This window comes from Scyliorhinus torazame, chromosome 7 (genome assembly GCF_047496885.1).
Source record: "Scyliorhinus torazame isolate Kashiwa2021f chromosome 7, sScyTor2.1, whole genome shotgun sequence".
Lineage (NCBI taxonomy): Eukaryota > Metazoa > Chordata > Chondrichthyes > Carcharhiniformes > Scyliorhinidae > Scyliorhinus > Scyliorhinus torazame.
Window position 1 is genome coordinate 211,940,118 of NC_092713.1, and position 19,783 is coordinate 211,959,900.

General features: G+C 45.8%; 1 protein-coding gene across 1 annotated transcript in view; it reads left to right on the top strand.

The window, feature by feature from the left end:
- The first annotated feature begins 16,392 nt into the window (after window positions 1-16,392).
- The window catches only part of LOC140426830 (T-cell immunoglobulin and mucin domain-containing protein 4-like), a 52,231-nt gene continuing 48,840 nt past the window's right edge, over window positions 16,393-19,783 (top strand). The window contains exons 1-2 of the mRNA XM_072512059.1: window positions 16,393-16,462; window positions 17,130-17,483. Of these exons, the coding sequence (XP_072368160.1) occupies window positions 16,411-16,462; window positions 17,130-17,483 (406 nt within the window). The 5' untranslated portion in view covers window positions 16,393-16,410. The remainder of the gene's footprint in view (window positions 16,463-17,129; window positions 17,484-19,783) is intronic.

Sequence of the window (19,783 nt, forward strand, 5' to 3'; positions counted from 1 at the left end):
GGAGTACTGTGTACAGTTTTAGTGAGATCACACCCGGAGTACTGTGTGCAGTTTTAGTGAGATCACACCCAGAGTACTGTGTACAGCTTTACTGAGATCACACCCGGAGTACTATGTACAGATTTAGTGAGATCACAGCAGGAGTACTGTGTACAGTTTTAGTGAGATCACACCCGGAGTACTGTGTGCAGTTTTAGTGAGATCACACCCGGAGTACTGTGTACAGCTTTAGTGAGATCACACCCGGAGAACTGTGTGCTGTTTTTGTGAGACCACACCGGGAGTACTGTGTTCAGTCTTAGTGAGACCACACCAGGAGCACTGTGTACAGTATAATGAGATCACACCCGGAGTACTGTGTACAGCTATAGTGAGATCACACCCGGAGTACAGTGTGCAGTTATTGTGAGACCACACCTGGAGTACTGTGTGCTGTTTTAGTGAGATCACACCCGGAGTACTGTGTAAAGTCTTAGTGAGACCACACCAGGAGCACTGTGTACAGTATACTGAGATCACACCCGGAGTACTGTGTACAGCTAGAGTGAGATCACACCCGGAGTACAGTGTGCAGTTATTGTGAGACCACACCTGGAGTACTGTGTTCAGTTTTAGTGAGACCACAACCGGAGTATGGTGTACAGTTTTAGAGAGATCACACTCGGAGTACTGTGTACAGTTTTAGTGAGATCAAACCCGGAGTACTCTGTACAGCTTTAGTGAGATCACACCCGGAGTTCTGTGTGCAGTTTTTGTGAGACCACACCGGGAGTACTGTGTACAGTCTTAGTGAGACCACACCAGGAGCACTGTGTACAGTATAATGACATCACAACTGGAGTACTGTGTACAGCTTTAGTGAGACCACACCCGGAGTGCTGTGTGCAGTTTTTGTGAGACCACACCCGGAGTACTGTGTACAGTTTTACTGAGATCACACCCGGAGTACTGTGTATAGTTTTAGTGAGACCACACCTGGAGTACTGTGTACAGTTTTAGTGAGACCACACCCGGAGTACGGTGTACAGTTTTAGTGAGATCACACTCGGAGTACTGTTTGCAGTTCTTGTAAGATCACAGCCGGAGTACTGTGTACAGTTTTAGTAAGACCACACCTGGAGTACTGTGTATAGTTTACTGAGATCACACCCGGAGTACTGTGTGCAGTTTTAGTGAGATCACACCGAGAGTACTGTGTATAGTTTTAGTGAGATCACACCGAGAGTACTATGTGTAGCTTTAGTGAGACCACACCAGGAGTACTGTGTGCAGTTTTTGTGAGATCACACCCAGAGTACTGTGTACAGTTTTACTGAGACCACACCAGGAGTACAGTGTACAGTTTTAGTGAGATCACACCCGGAGTACTGTGTATAGTTTTAGTGAGACCAAACCCGGAGTACTGTGTACAGTTTTAGTGAGGTCACACCCGGAGTACTGTGTGTAGTTTTAGTGAGACCACACCCGGAGTACTGTGTACAGTTTTAGTGAGGTCACACCTGGAGTACTGTGTGTAGTTTTAGTGAGACCACACCCGGAGTACTGTGTACAGTTTTACTGAGATCACAACCGGAGTACTGTGTATAGCTTTAGTGAGATCACACCTGGAATACTGTGTGCAGTTTTAGTGAGACCACACCCGGAGTACTGTGTACAGTTTCACTGAGATCAAACCAGGAGTACTGTGTACAGCTTGAGTGAGATCACACCCGGAGTACTGTGTGCAGTTTTAGTGAGATCACATCCAGAGTACTGTGTACAGTTTTAGTGAGACCATACCCGGAGTACTGTGTGCAGTTTTAGTGAGATCACACCCGGAGAACTGTGTACAGTTTTACTGAGATCAAACCAGGAGTACTGTGTACAGCTTGAGTGAGATCACACCCGGAGTACTGTGTGCAGTTTTAGTGAGATCACACCCGGAGTACTGTGTGCAGTATTACTGAGATCACACCCGGAGTACTGTGTGCAGTTTTAGTGAGATCACACCCGGAGTACTGTGTACAACTTTAGTGAGATCACACCCGGAGTACTGTGTACAGTGTTAGTGATATCACACCCGGAGTACTCTGTGCAGTTTGAGTGAGATCACACCCAGAGTACTGTGTATAGTTTTAGTGAGACCACACCCGGAGTACTGTGTGCAGTTTTTGTGAGACCACACCCAGAGTACTGTGTACAGTTTTAGTGAGACCACACCCGGAGTACTGTGTATAGCTTTAGTGAGATCACACCTGGAATACTGTGTGCAGTTTTAGTGAGACCACACCCGGAGTACTGTGTACAGTTTCACTGAGATCAAACCAGGAGTACTGTGTACAGTTTTAGTGAGATCACACCCGGAGTACTGTGTACAGATTTACTGAGATCACACCCGGAGTACTATGTACAGATTTAGTGAGATCACAGCAGGAGTCCTGTGTACAGTTTTAGTGAGATCACACCCGGAGTACTGTGTGCAGTTTTAGTGAGATCACACCCGGAGTACTGTGTACAGCTTTAGTGAGATCACACCCGGAGAACTGTGTGCTGTTTTTGTGAGACCACACCGGGAGTACTGTGTACAGTTTTAGTGAGATCACACCCGGAGTACTGTGTAAAGTCTTAGTGAGACCACACCAGGAGCACTGTGTACAGTATACTGAGATCACACCCGGAAAACTGTGTACAGCTAGAGTGAGATCACACCCGGAGTACAGTGTGCAGTTATTGTGAGACCACACCTGGAGTACTGTGTCCAGTTTCAGTGAGACCACACCCGGAGTATGGTGTACAGTTTTAGAGAGATCACACTCGGAGTACTGTGTACAGTTTTAGTGAGATCAAACCCGGAGTACTCTGTACAGCTTTAGTGAGATCACACCCGGAGTACTGTGTGCAGTTTTTGTGAGACCACACCGGGAGTACTGTGTACAGTCTTAGTGAGACCACACCAGGAGCACTGTGTACAGTATAATGACATCACAACCGGAGTACTGTGTACAGCTTTAGTGAGATCACACCCGGAGTACAGTGTGCAGTTATTGTGAGACCACATCTGGAGTACTGTGTACAGTTTTAGTGAGACCACACCTGGAGTACGGTGTACAGTTTTAGTGAGATCACACTCGGAGTACTGTTTGCAGTATTAGTAAGTTCACAGCCGGAGTACTGTGTGCAGTTTTAGTGAGACCACACCTGGAGTACTGTGTACAGTTTACTGAGATCACACCCGGAGTACTGTGTGCAGTTTTAGTGAGATCACACCGAGAGTACTGTGTATAGTTTTAGTGAGACCACACCCGGAGTGCTGTGTGCAGTTTTACTGAGATCACACCCGGAGTACTGTGTATAGTTTTACTGAGATCACACCCGGAGTACTGTGTATAGTTTTACTGAGATCACACCCGGAGTACTGTGTATAGTTTTAGTGAGACCACACCCGGAGTACTGTGTACAGTTTTACTGAGATCACACCCGGAGTACTGTGTGCAGTTTTAGTGAGATCACACCGAGAGTACTGTGTATAGTTTACTGAGATCACACCCGGAGTACTGTGTACAGTTTTACTGAGATCACACCCGGAGTACTGTGTATAGTTTTAGTGAGACCACACCTGGAGTACTGTGTACAGTTTACTGAGATCACACCCGGAGTACTGTGTGCAGTTTTAGTGAGATCACACCGAGAGTACTGTGTATAGTTTTAGTGAGACCACACCCGGAGTGCTGTGTGCAGTTTTACTGAGATCACACCCGGAGTACTGTGTATAGTTTTACTGAGATCACACCCGGAGTACTGTGTATAGTTTTACTGAGATCACACCCGGAGTACTGTGTATAGTTTTTGTGAGACCACACCCGGAGTACTGTGTACAGTTTTACTGAGATCACACCCGGAGTACTGTGTATAGTTTTAGTGAGACCACACCTGGAGTACTGTGTACAGTTTTAGTGAGACCACACCCGGAGTACGGTGTACAGTTTTAGTGAGATCACACTCGGAGTACTGTTTGCAGCTTTTGTAAGATCACAGCCGGAGTACTGTGTGCAGTTTTAGTAAGACCACACCTGGAGTACTGTGTATAGTTTACTGAGATCACATCCGGAGTACTCTGTGCAGTTTTAGTGAGATCACACCGAGAGTTCTGTGTATAGTTTTAGTGAGATCACACCGAGAGTACTATGTGTAGCTTTAGTGAGACCACACCAGGAGTACTGTGTGCAGTTTTTGTGAGATCACACCCAGAGTACTGTGTACAGTTTTACTGAGACCACACCAGGAGTACAGTGTACAGTTTTAGTGAGATCACACCCGGAGTACTGTGTATAGTTTTAGTGAGACCACACCCGGAGTACTGTGTGCAGTTTTAGTGAGGTCACACCCGGAGTACTGTGTGTAGTTTTAGTGAGACCACACCCGGAGTACTGTGTACAGTTTTAGTGAGGTCACACCCGGAGTACTGTGTGTAGTTTTAGTGAGACCACACCCGGAGTACTGTTTACAGTTTTACTGAGATCACACCCGGAGTACTGTGTACAGCTTGAGTGAGATCACACCCGGAGTACTGTGTGCAGTTTTAGTGAGATCACATCCAGAGTACTGTGTACAGTATTAGTGAGGTCACACCCGGAGTACTGTGTGTAGTTTTAGTGAGACCACACCCGGAGTACTGTGTGCAGTTTTAGTGAGATCACACCCGGAGTACTGTGTGCAGTTTTAGTGAGATCACACCCGGAGTGCTGTGTACAGTTTTAATGAGATCACACCCGGAGTACTGTGTATAGTTTTAGTGAGACCACACCCGGAGTACTGTGTGCAGTTTTAGTGAGGTCACACCCGGAGTACTGTGTGTAGTTTTAGTGAGACCACACCCGGAGTACTGTGCACAGTTTTAGTGAGGTCACACCCGGAGTACTGTGTGTAGTTTTAGTGAGACCACACCCGGAGTACTGTTTACAGTTTTACTGAGATCACACCCGGAGTACTGTGTACAGCTTGAGTGAGATCACACCCGGAGTACTGTGTGCAGTTTTAGTGAGATCACATCCAGAGTACTGTGTACAGTTTTAGTGAGGTCACACCCGGAGTACTGTGTGTAGTTTTAGTGAGACCACACCCGGAGTACTGTGTGCAGTTTTAGTGAGATCACACCCGGAGTACTGTGTGCTGTTTTAGTGAGATCACACCCGGAGTGCTGTGTACAGTTTTAATGAGATCACACCCGGAGTACTGTGTGCAGTATTACTGAGATCACACCCGGAGTACTGTGTGCAGTTTTAGTGAGATCACACCCGGAGTACTCTGTACAACTTTAGTGAGATCACACCCGGAGTACTGTGTACAGTGTTAGTGATATCACACCCGGAGTACTCTGTGCAGTTTGAGTGAGATCACACCCAGAGTACTGTGTATAGTTTTAGTGAGACCACACCCGGAGTACTGTGTGCAGTTTTTGTGAGACCACACCCAGAGTACTGTGTACAGTTTTAGTGAGACCACACCGGAGTACAGTGTACAGTTTTAGTGAGATCACACCCGGATTACTGTGTGCAGTTTTAGTGAGATCACACCCTGAGTACTGTGTACAGTTTTAGTGAGATCACACCCGGAGTACTGTGTATAGTTTTCGTGAGACCACACCCGGAGTACTGTGTACAGTTTTAGTGAGATCACACCCGGAGTACTGTGTACAGCTTTAGTGAGATCACACCCGGAGTACTGTGTACAGCTTTAGTGAGATCACACCCGGAGTACAGTGTACTGTTTTAATGAGATCACACCCAGAGTACTGTGTACAGTTTTAGTGAGAACATACCTGGAGTACTGTGTACAGTTTTAGTGAGATCACACCCGGAGTACTGTGTACAGTTTTAGTGAGATCACACCCGGAGTACTGTGTGCAGTTTTACTGAGATCACACCCATCGTACTGTGTACAGTTTTAGTGAGACCATACCCGGAGTACTGTGTACAGTTTTAGTGAGATGACACCCGGAGTACTGTGTACAGTTTTAGTGAGACCGCACCTGGAGTACTGTGTGCAGTTTTACTGAGATCATACCCGGCGTACTGTGTACAGTTTTAGTGAGATCACACCCGGAGTACTGTGTGCAGTTTTAGTGAGATCACACCCGGAGTACTGTGTACAGCTTTAATGAGATCACACCCGGAGTACTGTGTACAGTGTTAGTGAGATCACACCCGGAGTACTGTGTGCAGTTTTAGTGAGACCACACCCGGAGTACTGTGTGCAGTTTTAGTGAGATCACACTCTGGGTGCTGCGTACAGCTTTAGTGAGACCATACCCGGAGTACTGTGTGCAGTTTTGCTGAGATCACACTCTGGGTGCTGCGTACAGCTTTTGCGAGAACACACCTGGAGTACTGTGTGCAGTTTTAGTGAGACCACACCCGGATTACTGTGTACAGTTTTAGTGAGATAACACCCGGAGTACTGTGAGCAGTTTTTGTGAGACCACACCCGGAGTACTGTGTACAGCTTTAGTGAGATCACACCCGGAGTACTGTGTACAGTGTTAGTGAGATCACACCCGGAGTACTGTGTGCAGTTTTAGTGAGACCACACCCGGAGTACTGTGTGCAGTTTTAGTGAGACCACACCTGGAGTACTGTGTACAGTTTTAATGTGATCACACCCGGAGTACTGTGTCCAGTTTTAGTGAGACCACACCTGGAGTACTGTGTCCAGTTTTAGTGAGATGACACCTGGAGTACTGTGTCCAGTTTTAGTGAGATGGCACCCGGAGTACTGTGTACAGCTTTAGTGAGATGACACCTGGAGTACTGTGTACAGCTTTAGTGAGATGACACCCGGAGTACTGTGTACAATTTTAGTGAGATCACACACGGAGTACTGTGTACAGATTTAGTGAGATCACACCCGGAGTACTGTGTACAGTTTTAGTGAGATCACAACCGGAGTAATGTGTGCAGTTTTGGTGAGACCACACCCGGAGTACTGTGTGCAGCTTCAGTGAGATCACACCCGGAGTACTGTGTGCAGCTTTAGTGAGATCACACCTGGAGTACTGTGTATAGTTTTAGTGAGATCACACCTGGAGTACTGTGTGCAGTTTTACTGAGATCACACCCGGCGTACTGTGTACAGTTTTAGTGAGACCACACCTGGAGTACCGTGTCCAGTTTTACTGAGATCACACCCGGAGTACTGTGTGCAGTTTTACTGAGATCACACCCGGAGTACTGTGTACAGTTTTAGTGAGACCATACCCGGAGTAATGTGTGCAGTTATAGTGAGATCACACCCGGAATACTGTGTACAGTTTTACTGAGATCAAACCAGGAGTACTGTGTACAGTTTTAGTAAGATCACACCCGGATTACTGTGTACAGTTTTACTGAGATCACACCCGGAGTACGGTGTACAGCTTGAGTGAGATCACACCCGGAGTACTGTGTGCAGTTTTAGTGAGATCACACCCGGAGTACTGTGTGAAGTTTTAGGGAGACCACACCCGGAGTAATGTGTACAGTTTTAGTGAGATCACACCCGGAATGCTGTGTGCAGTTTTACTGAGATCACATCCGGAGTACTGTGTGCAGTTTTAGTGAGATCACACCCGGAGTACTGTGTACAGCTTTACTGAGATCACACCCGGAGTCCTGTGTACAGTGTTAGTGAGATCACACCCGGAGTACTGTGTGCAGTTTTAGTGAGACCACACCCGGAGTACTGTGTGCAGTTTGAGTGAGATCACACTCTGGGTGCTGCGTACAGCTTTAGTGAGACCATACCCGGAGTACTGTGTGCATTTTTGCTGAGATCACACTCTGGGTGCTGCGTACAGCTTTTGCGAGAACACACCTGGAGTACTGTGTGCAGTTTTAGTGAGACCACACCCGGATTACTGTGTACAGTTTTAGTGAGATAACACCCGGAGTACTGTGAGCAGTTTTTGTGAGACCACACCCGGAGTACTGTGTACAGCTTTAGTGAGATCACACCTGGAGTACTGTGTACAGTGTTAGTGAGATCACACCCGGAGTACTGTGTACAGTTTTAGTGTGATCACACCCGGAGTACTGTGTCCAGTTTTAGTGAGACCACACCTGGAGTACTGTGTCCAGTTTTAGTGAGATGACACCTGGAGTACTGTGTCCAGTTTTAGTGAGATGGCACCCGGAGTACTGTGTACAGCTTTAGTGAGATGACACCTGGAGTACTGTGTACAGCTTTAGTGAGATGACACCCGGAGTACTGTGTACAATTTTAGTGAGATCACACCCGGAGTACTGTGTACAGATTTAGTGAGATCACACCCGGAGTACTGTGTACAGTTTTAGTGAGATCACAACCGGAGTAATGTGTGCAGTTTTGGTGAGACCACACCCGGAGTACTGTGTGCAGCTTCAGTGAGATCACACCCGGAGTACTGTGTGCAGCTTTTGTGAGATCACATCTGGAGTACTGTGTATAGTTTTAGTGAGATCACACCTGGAGTACGGTGTGCAGTTTTACTGAGATCAGACCCGGATACTGTGTGCAGTTTTATTGAGATCACACCCGGAGTACTGTGTGCAGTTTTTGTGAGATCACACAGGGAGTACTGTGCGCTGTTTTACTGAGATCACACTCTGGGTGCTGCGTACAGCTTTAGTGAGACCATACCCGGAGTACTGTGTGCATTTTTCCTGAGATCACACTCTGGGTGCTGCGTACAGCTTTTGCGAGAACACACCTGGAGTACTGTGTGCAGTTTTAGTGAGACCACACCCGGATTACTGTGTACAGTTTTAGTGAGATAACACCCGGAGTACTGTGAGCAGTTTTTGTGAGACCACACCCGGAGTACTGTGTGCAGTTTTAGTGAGATCACACCCGGAGTACTGTGTATGTTATAGTGAGATCACACCCAGAGTACTGTGTACAGTTTTAGTGAGCCCACACCCGGAGTACTGTGTACAGTTTTAGTGAGATCACACACGGAGTACTGTGTACAGTTTTAGTTAGACCACACCCGGAGTACTGTGTTCAGTTTTAGTGAGATCTCACCCGGAGTACTGTGTACAGTTTTAGTGAGATCACACACGGAGTACTGTGTACAGTTTTAGTTAGACCACACCTCCCGGAGTACTGTGTTCAGTTTTAGTGAGATCTCACCCAGAGTACTGTGTACAGTTTTAGTGAGATCACACCCGGAGTATTGTGTGCAGTTTTTGTGAGATCACACCCGGAGTACTGTGTTCAGTTGTGCAGTTTCAGTGAGATCACACTAGGAGTACTGTGTACAGTTTTAGTGAGATCACACCCGGAGTACTGTGTACAGTTTTAGTGAGATCACACCCGGAGTACTCTGTACAGCTTTAGTGAGATCACACCCGGAGTACTGTGTGCAGTTTTAGTGAGATCACACTCGGAGTACTGTGTACAGTTTTAGTGAGATCACACCCGGATTGCTGTGTGCAGTTTTTCTGAGATGACACCCGGAGTACTGTGTGCAGTTTTAGTGAGATCACACCCGGAGTACTGTGTATAGTTTTAGTGAGATCACACCCGGAGTGCTCTGTACAGCTTTAGTGAGATCACACCCGGAGTACTGTGTACAGCTTTAGTGAGATCACACCCGGAGTACTGTGTGCAGTTTTAGTGAGATCACACTCGGAGTACTATGTACAGTTTTAATGAGATCACACCCGGAGTACTGTGTGCAGTTTTAGTGAGATCACACCCAGAGTACTGTGTCTAGTTTTAGTGAGACCACACCCGGAGTACTGTGTGCAGTTTTTGTGAGACCACACCCAGAGTACTGTGTACAGTTTTAGTGAGACCACACCCGGAGCACTGTGTATAGCTTTAGTGAGATCACACCCGGAGTACTGTGTATAGTTTTAGTGAGATCACACCCGGAGTACTGTGTACAGCTTTAGTGAGATCACACCCGGAGTACTGTGTGCAGTTTTAGTGAGATCACACTCGGAGTACTATGTACAGTTTTAATGAGATCACACCCGGAGTACTGGGCGCAGTTTTTCTGAGATCACACCCGGAGTACTGTGTATAGTTTTAGTGAGACCACACCCGGAGTACTGTGTGCAGTTTTTGTGAGACCACACCCAGAGTACTGTGTACAGTTTTAGTGAGACCACACCCGGAGTACAGTGTACAGTTTTAGTGAGGTCACACCCGGAGCACTGTGTATAGGTTTAGTGAGATCACACCCGGAGTACTGTGTACATCTTCATTGAGATCACACCCGGAGTACTGTGAACAGTTTTAATGAGATCACACCAGGAGTACTGTGTACAGTTTTAGTGAGAACACACCTGGAGTACTGTGTATAGTTTTACTGAGATCACACCCGGAGTACTCTGTACAGTTTTAGTGAGAACACACCCGGAGTACTGTGTACAGTTTTAGTGAGAACACACCCGGAGTACTGTGTACAGATTTACTGAGATCACACCCGGAGTACTGTGTACAGATTTAGTGAGATCACAGCCTGAGTACTGTGTGCAGCTTTAGTGAGACCACACTCGGAGTACTGTGGACAGTTTTAGTGAGATCACACGCGGATTACTGTGTGCAGCTTTAGTGAGACCACACTCGGAGTACTGTGTACAGTTTTAGTGAGATCACACCCGGAGTATTGTGTGCAGTTTTTGTGAGATCACACCCGGCATATTGTGTTCAGTTTTAGTGAGATCACACCCGGAGAACTGTGTACAGTTTTAGTGAGATCAAACCCGGAGTACTATGTACAGTTTTTGTGGGACCACACCCGGAGTACTGTGTACAGTCTTAGTGAGACCACACCAGGAGTACTGTGTACAATATAATGAGATCACACCCGGAGTACTGTGTACCGCTTTAGTGAGATCACACCCGGAGTACAGTGTGCAGTTATTGTGAGACCACACCTGGAGTACTGTGTACAGTTTTAGTGAGACCACACCTGGAGTCCGGTGTACAGTTTTTGTGAGATCACACTCGGAGTACCGTTTGCAGTTTTTGTAAGATCACAGCCGGAGTACTGTGTACAGTTTTACTGAGATCACACCCGGAGTACTGTGTACAATTTTAGTGAGATCACACCCAGAGTACTGTGTACAGTTTCAGTGCGACCACACCTGGAGTACTGTGTACAGTTTTAGTGAGATCACACTCGTAGTACTGTTTGCAGTTTTTGTAAGATCACAGCCGGAGTACTGTGTGCAGTTTTAGTGAGACCACACCCGGAGTACTGTGTACAGTTTACTGAGATCACACTCGGAGTACTGTGTGCAGTTTTAGTGAGATCACACCCAGAGTACTGTGTACAGTTTTAGTGAGACCACACCTGGAGTACTGTGTACAGTTTTAGTGAGATCACACTCGGAGTACTGTTTGCAGTTTTTGTAAGATCACAGCCGGAGTACTGTGTGCAGTTTTAGTGAGACCACACCCGGAGTACTGTGTACAGTTTACCGAGATCACACTCGGAGTAGTGCGTACAGTTTTAGTGAGATCACACTCGGAGTACTGTTTGCAGTTTTTGTAAGATCACAGCCGGAGTACTGTGTGCAATTTTAGTGAGACCACACCCGGAGTACTGTGTACAGTTTACCGAGATCACACCAGGAGTACTGTGTACAGTTTTAGTGAGAACACACCTGGAGTACTGTGTACAGTTTTAGTGAGATCACACCCGGAGTTCTGTGTACAGTTTTAGTGAGATCACACGCGGATTACTGTGTGCAGCTTTAGTGAGACCACACTCGGAGTACTGTGTACAGTTTTAGTGAGATCACATGCGGAGTACTGTGTGCAGCTTTAGTGAGACCACACTCGGAGTACTGTGTACAGTTTTAGTGAGATCACACCCGGAGTATTGTGTGCAGTTTTTGTGAGATCACACCCGGCATATTGTGTTCAGCTTTAGTGAGACCACACTCGGAGTACTGTGTACAGTTTTAGTGAGATCACATGCGGAGTACTGTGTGCAGCTTTAGTGAGACCACACCCGGAGTACTATGTACAGTTTTAGTGAGATCACACCCGGAGCACTGTGTACAGTTTTAGTGAGATCACACCCGGAGTTCTGTGTACAGTTTAAGTGAGACCACACCTGGAGTCCGGTGTACAGTTTTTGTGAGATCACACTCGGAGTACCGTTTGCAGTTTATGTAAGATCACAGCCGGAGTACTGTGTACAGTTTTAGTGAGACCACACCCGGAGTACTGTGTACAGCTTACTGAGATCACACTCGGAGTACTGTGTGCAGTTTTAGTGAGATCACACCCAGAGTACTGTGTACAGTTTTAGTGAGACCACACCCGGAGTACTGTGTACAGTTTTAGTGAGATCACACTCGGAGTACTGTTTACAGTTTTTGTAAGATCACAGCCGGAGTACTGTGTGCAGTTTTAGTGAGACCACACCCGGAGTACTGTGTACAGTTTACCGAGATCACACTCGGAGTACTGCGTACAGTTTTAGTGAGATCACACTCGGAGTACTGTTTGCAGTTTTTGTAAGATCACAGCCGGAGTACTGTGTGCAGTTTTAGTGAGACCACACCCGAGTACTGTGTACAGTTTACCGAGATCACACGAGGAGTACTGTGTACAGTTTTAGTGAGAACACACCTGGAGTACTGTGTACAGTTTTAGTGAGATCACACCCGGAGTTCTGTGTACAGTTTTAGTGAGATCACACCCGGAGTACTGTGTGTAGTTTTAGTGAGACCACACCCGGAGTACTATGTACAGTTTTAGTGAGATCACACCCGGAGCACTGTGTATAGCTTTAGTGAGATCACACCCGGAGTACTGTGTACCGTTTTAATGAGATCACACCCGGAGTACTCTGTACCATTTTAGTGAGAACACACACGGAGTACTGTGTACAGTTTTAGTGAGATCACACCCGGAGTACTGTGTGCAGTATTACTGAGATCACACCCGGAGTACTGTGTACAGTTTTAGTGAGAACACACCCGGAGTACTGTGTCCACTTTCAGTGAGATCACACCCGGAGTACTGTGTGCAGCTTTAGTGGGACCACACTCGGAGTACTCTGTACAGTTTAAGTGAGATCACACCCGGAGTATTGTGTGCAGTTTTTGTGAGATCACACCCGGCGTATTGTGTTCAGTTTTAGTGAGATCACACCCGGAGTACTGTGTACAGTTTTAGTGAGATCACACCCGGAGTACTGTGTACAGCTTTAGTGAGATCACACCCGGAGTACAGTGTGCAGTTATTGTGAGACCACACCTGGAGTACTGTGTACAGTTTTAGTGAGACCACACCTGGAGTACGGTGTACAGTTTTTGTGAGATCACACTCGGAGTACCGTTTGCAGTTTTTGTAAGATCACAGCCGGAGTACATTGTGCAGTTTTAGTGAGACCACACCCGGAGTACTGTGTGCAGTATTTGTGAGACCACACCCGGAGTACAGTGTGCAGTTATTGTGAGACCACACCTGGTGTTCTGTGTACAGTTTTAGTGAGACCACACCTGGAGTACGGTGTACAGTTTTTGTGAGATCACACTCGGAGTACCGTTTGCAGTGTTTGTAAGATCACAGCCGGAGTACTGTGTGCAGTTTTAGTGAGATCACACCCAGAGTACTGTGTATAGTTTTAGTGAGACCACACCCGGAGTACTGTGTGCAGTATTTGTGAGACCACACCCGGAGTACTGTGTACAGTTTTACTGAGATCACACCCGGAGTACTGTGTACAGATTTACTGAGATCACACCCGGAGTACTGTGTGCAGTTTTAGTGAGATCACACCCAGAGTACTGCGTATAGTTTTAGGGAGATCACACCCGGCGTATTGTGTACTGTTTTAGTAAGATCACACCGAGAGTACTGTGTACTGTTTTAGTGAGATCACACCCGGCGTATTGTGTACTGTTTTAGTGTGACCACACCGGGAGTACTGTGTGCAGTTTTAGTGAGATCACACCGAGAGTACTGTGTATAGTTTAAGTGAGACCACACCCGGCGTATTGTGTACTGTTTTAGTGTGACCACACCGGGAGTACTGTGTACAGTTTTAGTGAGACCACACCCAGTACTGTTTGCAGTTACAATGAAACAGCACACTGAGCTGTTTTGCCCTCCATATAATGAAGGCGATACTTGCCTTGTGTCTTGAACTTCACTCTGTTGTTAGCTGCGTGAGTGTCTCAAAATCCCAATAACTTGAAACACTGGTACATGGTGCTGCACATTTGTTTGGAATAATGTGCAGAGACTGACCAGTCTCTATGCAAACAATTAATAAAGTATATTTATTAAAGTAAAAGAAAAGGAAAAAACACATGACAAAAGAAGAATGTACGCTATGATACTTAGGAAATTAACAATTAAACACGCAGTTTTATCTGAAGTTGGCTCTTGCTCCCAAAATATATTCATGTTCCCTGAACTTAAGAAGACATCTTTTTTTCAAGCAACATCCCATTTTAGTAACTCTATAGGTCAGATCCAGCTAATAATTACCATACAGTACTACCCTTTTGGGAATCAAGCCTGAGAAGACGTCTCTTCCTGGGTCAGTGACGGCACAAAACTGCGTCTTTTAGAGGAGAATATATGAGATTTGACAAGCTCTAAATGTAAGATGGAACATGGTTACGTGGCTTGGATTATAATGGAACTGGCCTCTCTGACTGTTGGATGGAGAACTCCCCTTTCCCCAATGAATATGCGAGCAGTTATGTTGTTCAGTCTCTTTGATATTCCCCTCTGTGAATTCTGCTGTCTCCCTCTCCCAAATTCCTTGCCTTAAGCATTTATCATTTGTATAGCCCCACTGATCTCTGGTAAACAATGTTTATGATATGTTCAATCACACCTCAATGTTTCTATACTCCTGCCAATCTTGTTACTGGGCAAATCACATCTTAAGATTCCTCTAAATGCCTGCTAGTCTTGTTACCTGTCTGTTTTTTATTTTCATCTGAAGTTCACTGTTAATCTTGTTGACGTTTCACATCCCTAACACTTGGTTCAATACAGGGAAGGTTCACTGGAGGGTTTCTGGTAAGAATGGGTTGTCCTATGTTGAGAGACTGAGTAAACTGGGCCTATGTTCTCTGGCGTTTAAGTAAATGAGAGGTGATCTCATTGAATCATACAGGATTATAAAGGAGATTGTTGGACAGACTCTGAGAGGTTGTTCTCCCTGGCTGGGGAATCTGAAACATGGCGGCACAACCTTAAGGTAATGAATCAATCATTTAGGACTGAGACAAGGAGACATTTCTTCAGTGAGAGGGTTGTGAAACTTTGGAACTCTCGACCTCAGATCATTGTGGATGTTCCTACATTGAGTGTATTCAAGTCTGTGATAGATTTTTCATTTCTCAGCAAACAATAGATGTGGACAGTGGAATTGAGGAAGAAGGTCATCCATGATCGTATTGAAGGATGGATTAAGCTCGAGGAGCTGAATGGTAAACCCCGCACCTATTTCTTATGTTCTTATGCTCTTAAATTCTCTCACTGTCTCACTCTCTTCTTTTTTGTTGCTGCCTTCTTCTTCTTCTCAGATTAGAAGGCACTCTTCAGAAGTGCAGCAAAATCACATGAACCAATGAGACCAGTGACTTGGCAGATAACTCACTCTGCCCAACATTTTCCTACTTACCGATCGCACCACACAGCCTGCTGCTTTATTCTTCAGTGAGGGTGACTTTTAAAAGGGTGTAGCGTAATTTCCAGGCACCCATTACGTTACTCCCATTTTGCGAGAGATTCGCAACAGATATAATGAGTGGACATGTGCAAAGTATACTGGGGTCCGAATTTCAGCGAATCGGCAAATGCACCTTCCAGCTCAGTGCAGAATGAAGCCATTGAACCCATCAAATCTGCACCGATCTCTGAAAGAGCACCCTATTTAGACACACGCTGTTACCCTTTCCCGTAACCCAGTAACCATACCTAACCTTTTGGACACTAAGGGCCAATTTAGCATGGCCAATCCACCAAACCTGTACATCTTTGGACTGGAGGGGGAAACTGGAGCACCCGGAGGAAACCTATGCAGTTACGGGGAGAACATACAAACGCCACACAGACAGTCAGCCGAGGCTGGAATTGAACCCGGGGCATGGTGCTGTGAGTCAGCAATGCTAACCACTGTGCCGTCCATCCTCTTCAACTTGCAAAAAGTAAAGATGCATATTAGAGTGATTAATCTTTCCCTTGAAAGGAACTGGGAAGTCAATTAATTGTTTGTAGCAGTTGGCCATTGATGGCAAAGCCACTGCAGAAAATATATTCTTGATAAACACATGCCTTATTTCAAGGGACTGTACATTACAGGAAGCCCAACCCGTGAACCTGTAAAGGAAACTCTTTCCACTCTCGTCAGAACAGAACTAACACTCGAAACAGAAGTTCAACTCCAGCCACAAGATTCTGCAGCAACTGGAACTGCTCAGCATCATGGTTCCAGATGGGGTTGTCGCTCATTTGACTGCACTATTCGTTTTTTTAGGTAAGTTTCAGAATTTAGTGATGACATTTTCTTACATTGTATCATGCTCATATAAATGTTTCCAATACAATGTAAAAAAGTGTTCATGCGTGTGAGACTGACTGGCCTGGAAAGGGATACAGTACAGATTCACTAGAACGGTTGGTTAAAGGGTTAACTAATGCGGGCCTGGGGTGCTGTGTTTGTACTGGCTTGAGTGTTTCATGTCAGCGGTGATGTACACGAGGTGTTAAAGTGAGTGAGGGATTCGATGGGGCAGATACAGAGAAACGAGAGAATTCAGAACAAGAGGGGCACAATCTTAAATTGGAGCCATCCTATTTAGGAGTGAACCCAGGAAGAATGTTACCACACAAAGGGCAGCATAAATGGAAAATCGCTACCTGGATCAAGTGAAACTTTCTAGGTTGAAATCGATAGATGTTTGCTCCTGAAGAATATCGAAGGATATGGGGATTAATTGAAGTGTGGTACATACCAGCCTTGAGCTAACTGAATGGAACAAACTAGGTCGCTGAATGCCCGATTTCTCTTTGTATCTGTCACTTATGTTCCTGCCACGGCAACTAGTTAGTAAGCGGTATTCTGTGTACTGTGCTGTCTGCTCACTTACACTTTCTCTGCCACTGCAATGGACACTGGATTTTTACTCTCTTTACTTGGAAAGTTTCAGGTCCAGTCACCTTTGTAAGAGGATCTGAAGTGCGAGGATTCCTGGGACAGTCGGTCACACTGCCGTGCAGCTACTCTGTCAGAGGGAATGGTGAATCTGTGATGTGCTGGGGCAGGGGACGGTGCCCTGCATTCGCCTGTTCAGAGACACTGGTTACAACAAATGGGAAAACTGTAACTTCGAAAATCTCCCTAAAATACCACCTTGATGGTAAAATAGAGGAAGGGAATGTATCGCTCACCGTGGACAATCTGCGTGAAGAAGACAGTGGCTGGTATTGCTGCCGTGTCGAAATTCCCGGCATTTTTAATGATCAGAAAATGCATTTCAATCTCCTGGTTTTGGAGGGTAAGTCAGTTCAATATTATCTATTACTTATATTTCTCTTATATAAAGACAGATTATAGATTGATTGTTGATATGTTTGTTAAATATGTCGAGGGATATGATCGGTTTACACGATGCAGAAGGTGGCGCCGGACAGCTTCAATTTGCTGGGATTCAATGGAAAAGAGTTTGTGCTTTTGTTACTGTAATAGGATATGGACAGGTGGGATATTTTACACTGGGCCCTGTCAACCCCACAGCTAGAGATTGGTGAACTGAATCCCTTGGTTTACACTGCATTCCCAGCTGAAATTAGAATGAGATTTACAACATTGAGTCTATCAACTGGATGTAACAAATGCATTAAATGTGCAGAAAACTATGTAGTAAAAGTATATTATGATTTACTTACTTTTGCAATAATATTTTCTGATGGGCGATTTCTGAGTTAATGTAAATTATTTCATTAATGGTGCTACAGCCGGTTGAGGAGGAATGAGCTGGCCCATATATTTTAATCTTCTTTGTTGGTCGCAACAAAGGTTTGTTTAAAGTTCCTTCACCCATGGAGACCTTTTCCACTCGGAATGTATTTACGTTTCAACAAGGAGCCAATCAAACTATGTTTTATCGAGTTAAAGAAAGAGTAAGTTGATGAGTTCCTGAAACCTGAGGAAAAATAATAAAAGACACAACACACACACAATTCAGAAAGTAAGAGTCCAAATACAAGTTTAAAAGAATGCACAAACGAGTTGAAGACTTGTCCCCGAGGGGTAGATGGTGGCATGTTGCGGCCATTAGTTAGGTGATTTCAGTAGAACTCACTTTGGCAGTTTTGAAGTCTTTTGGAGGCACTTTTTGGCCTGTCCCGAGAGGGAGAGATGATCAGCCTGTCTCTGCAGGAGTAACATTTCAAAAATTAATTTAAGGGATGTGGGCTTGGTTTTGCCAGCATTTATTGCCATTCAGAAGGAGGTGGTGAACTGCCTTCTTAAACGCTGCAGTCCCTGAGGTGTGGATACACCCACAGTGCTGTTAGGGAGGGAGTTCCAGGATTTTGACGCAGCGACAGTGAAGGAACGACAATATATTTCCAAGTCAGGGGGGTGAGTGACTTGGAGGAGAACCTCCAGTCGGTGGGGTTCCCAGGTATCTGCTGCTCTTGCCCTACAAAATGGTAGTGGTTGTGGGTTTGGAAGGAGGCTGTCCTGTTCGAAGAAGGCCATCCAGTTTCTTCCCACTTGCAGTCTGTCTCCGTTAAAACATAGTGTCTCCAGTAGGGGCAAGGCCTACTTTTCACCAGCAGTATCCTGAGAAGCTTGGTATTTCCTCTTGCTTCCCACTGTTAGTCTTAAAGATAGTCGTGTTCATTAAGAGAGAGACAGGCACAGAGAGAAGTCTCCTTCTCACTTTGTTGTCATTGTTCTTCTGCACTGCCTGCCACTGCTTTTCAGAACCAGTTTTATTCTCAGAAGGAAATCTGAATTACTGCATCGGAAGCCTGTTTTGCTTCAGTCTCAGAAACTTTCCACACATTCTGAAATATACATCAACAGGAGATGGTTTTTGGATCTCTGATGGGGTACAGTTGGCTGGGGGAGATTTCCATTGTCTTCACAGCTCCAAGGTCTCAGGTTCGATTCCCGGCTGGGCCACTGTCTGTGTGGAGTCTGCATGTTCTCCCTGTGTCTGCGTGGGTTTCCTCTGGGTGTTCCGGTTTCCTCCCACAGTCCAAAGACGTGCAGGTTAGGTGGATTGGCCATGCTAAATTGCCCTTAGTGTCCAAAAAAGGTTAGGTGGGGTTACTGGGTTACGAGGATAGGGTGGAGGTGTGGGCTTAAGTAGGGTGCTCTTTCCAAAGGCCGGTGCAGACTCAATGGGCTGAATGGCCTCCTTCTGCACTGTAAATTCTATGAAATTCTATGATTCTCCATCCCGCCTCACCAGATTCCTAGTGCGGCGCACCCCTGGGATTCTCCGTCTCGCCAGCCAGCCAATGGGGTTTCCCATTGTGGGCAGCCCCACGCCATCAGGAAATCACCGGGCTGCGGGCGCAATGGAGAATCCCAACAGTCGAAGAATCCAGCCAATGGTGATTTTAATTCCAGCCTTTTGAATTTATTCTGCCTTCCTTTCAATTACCGTCCACCAGGTTTATTTGAAATCACAAGCTTTCAGAGCACTGCTCCTTCATCATGTGAAGTCTTCACCTGATGAAAGAGCAGTGCTCCGAAAGCTTGTGATTTCAAATAAACCTGTTGGACTTTAACCTGGTGTTGTGAGACGTTTTACTGGGCCCACCCCAGTCCAACGCTGGC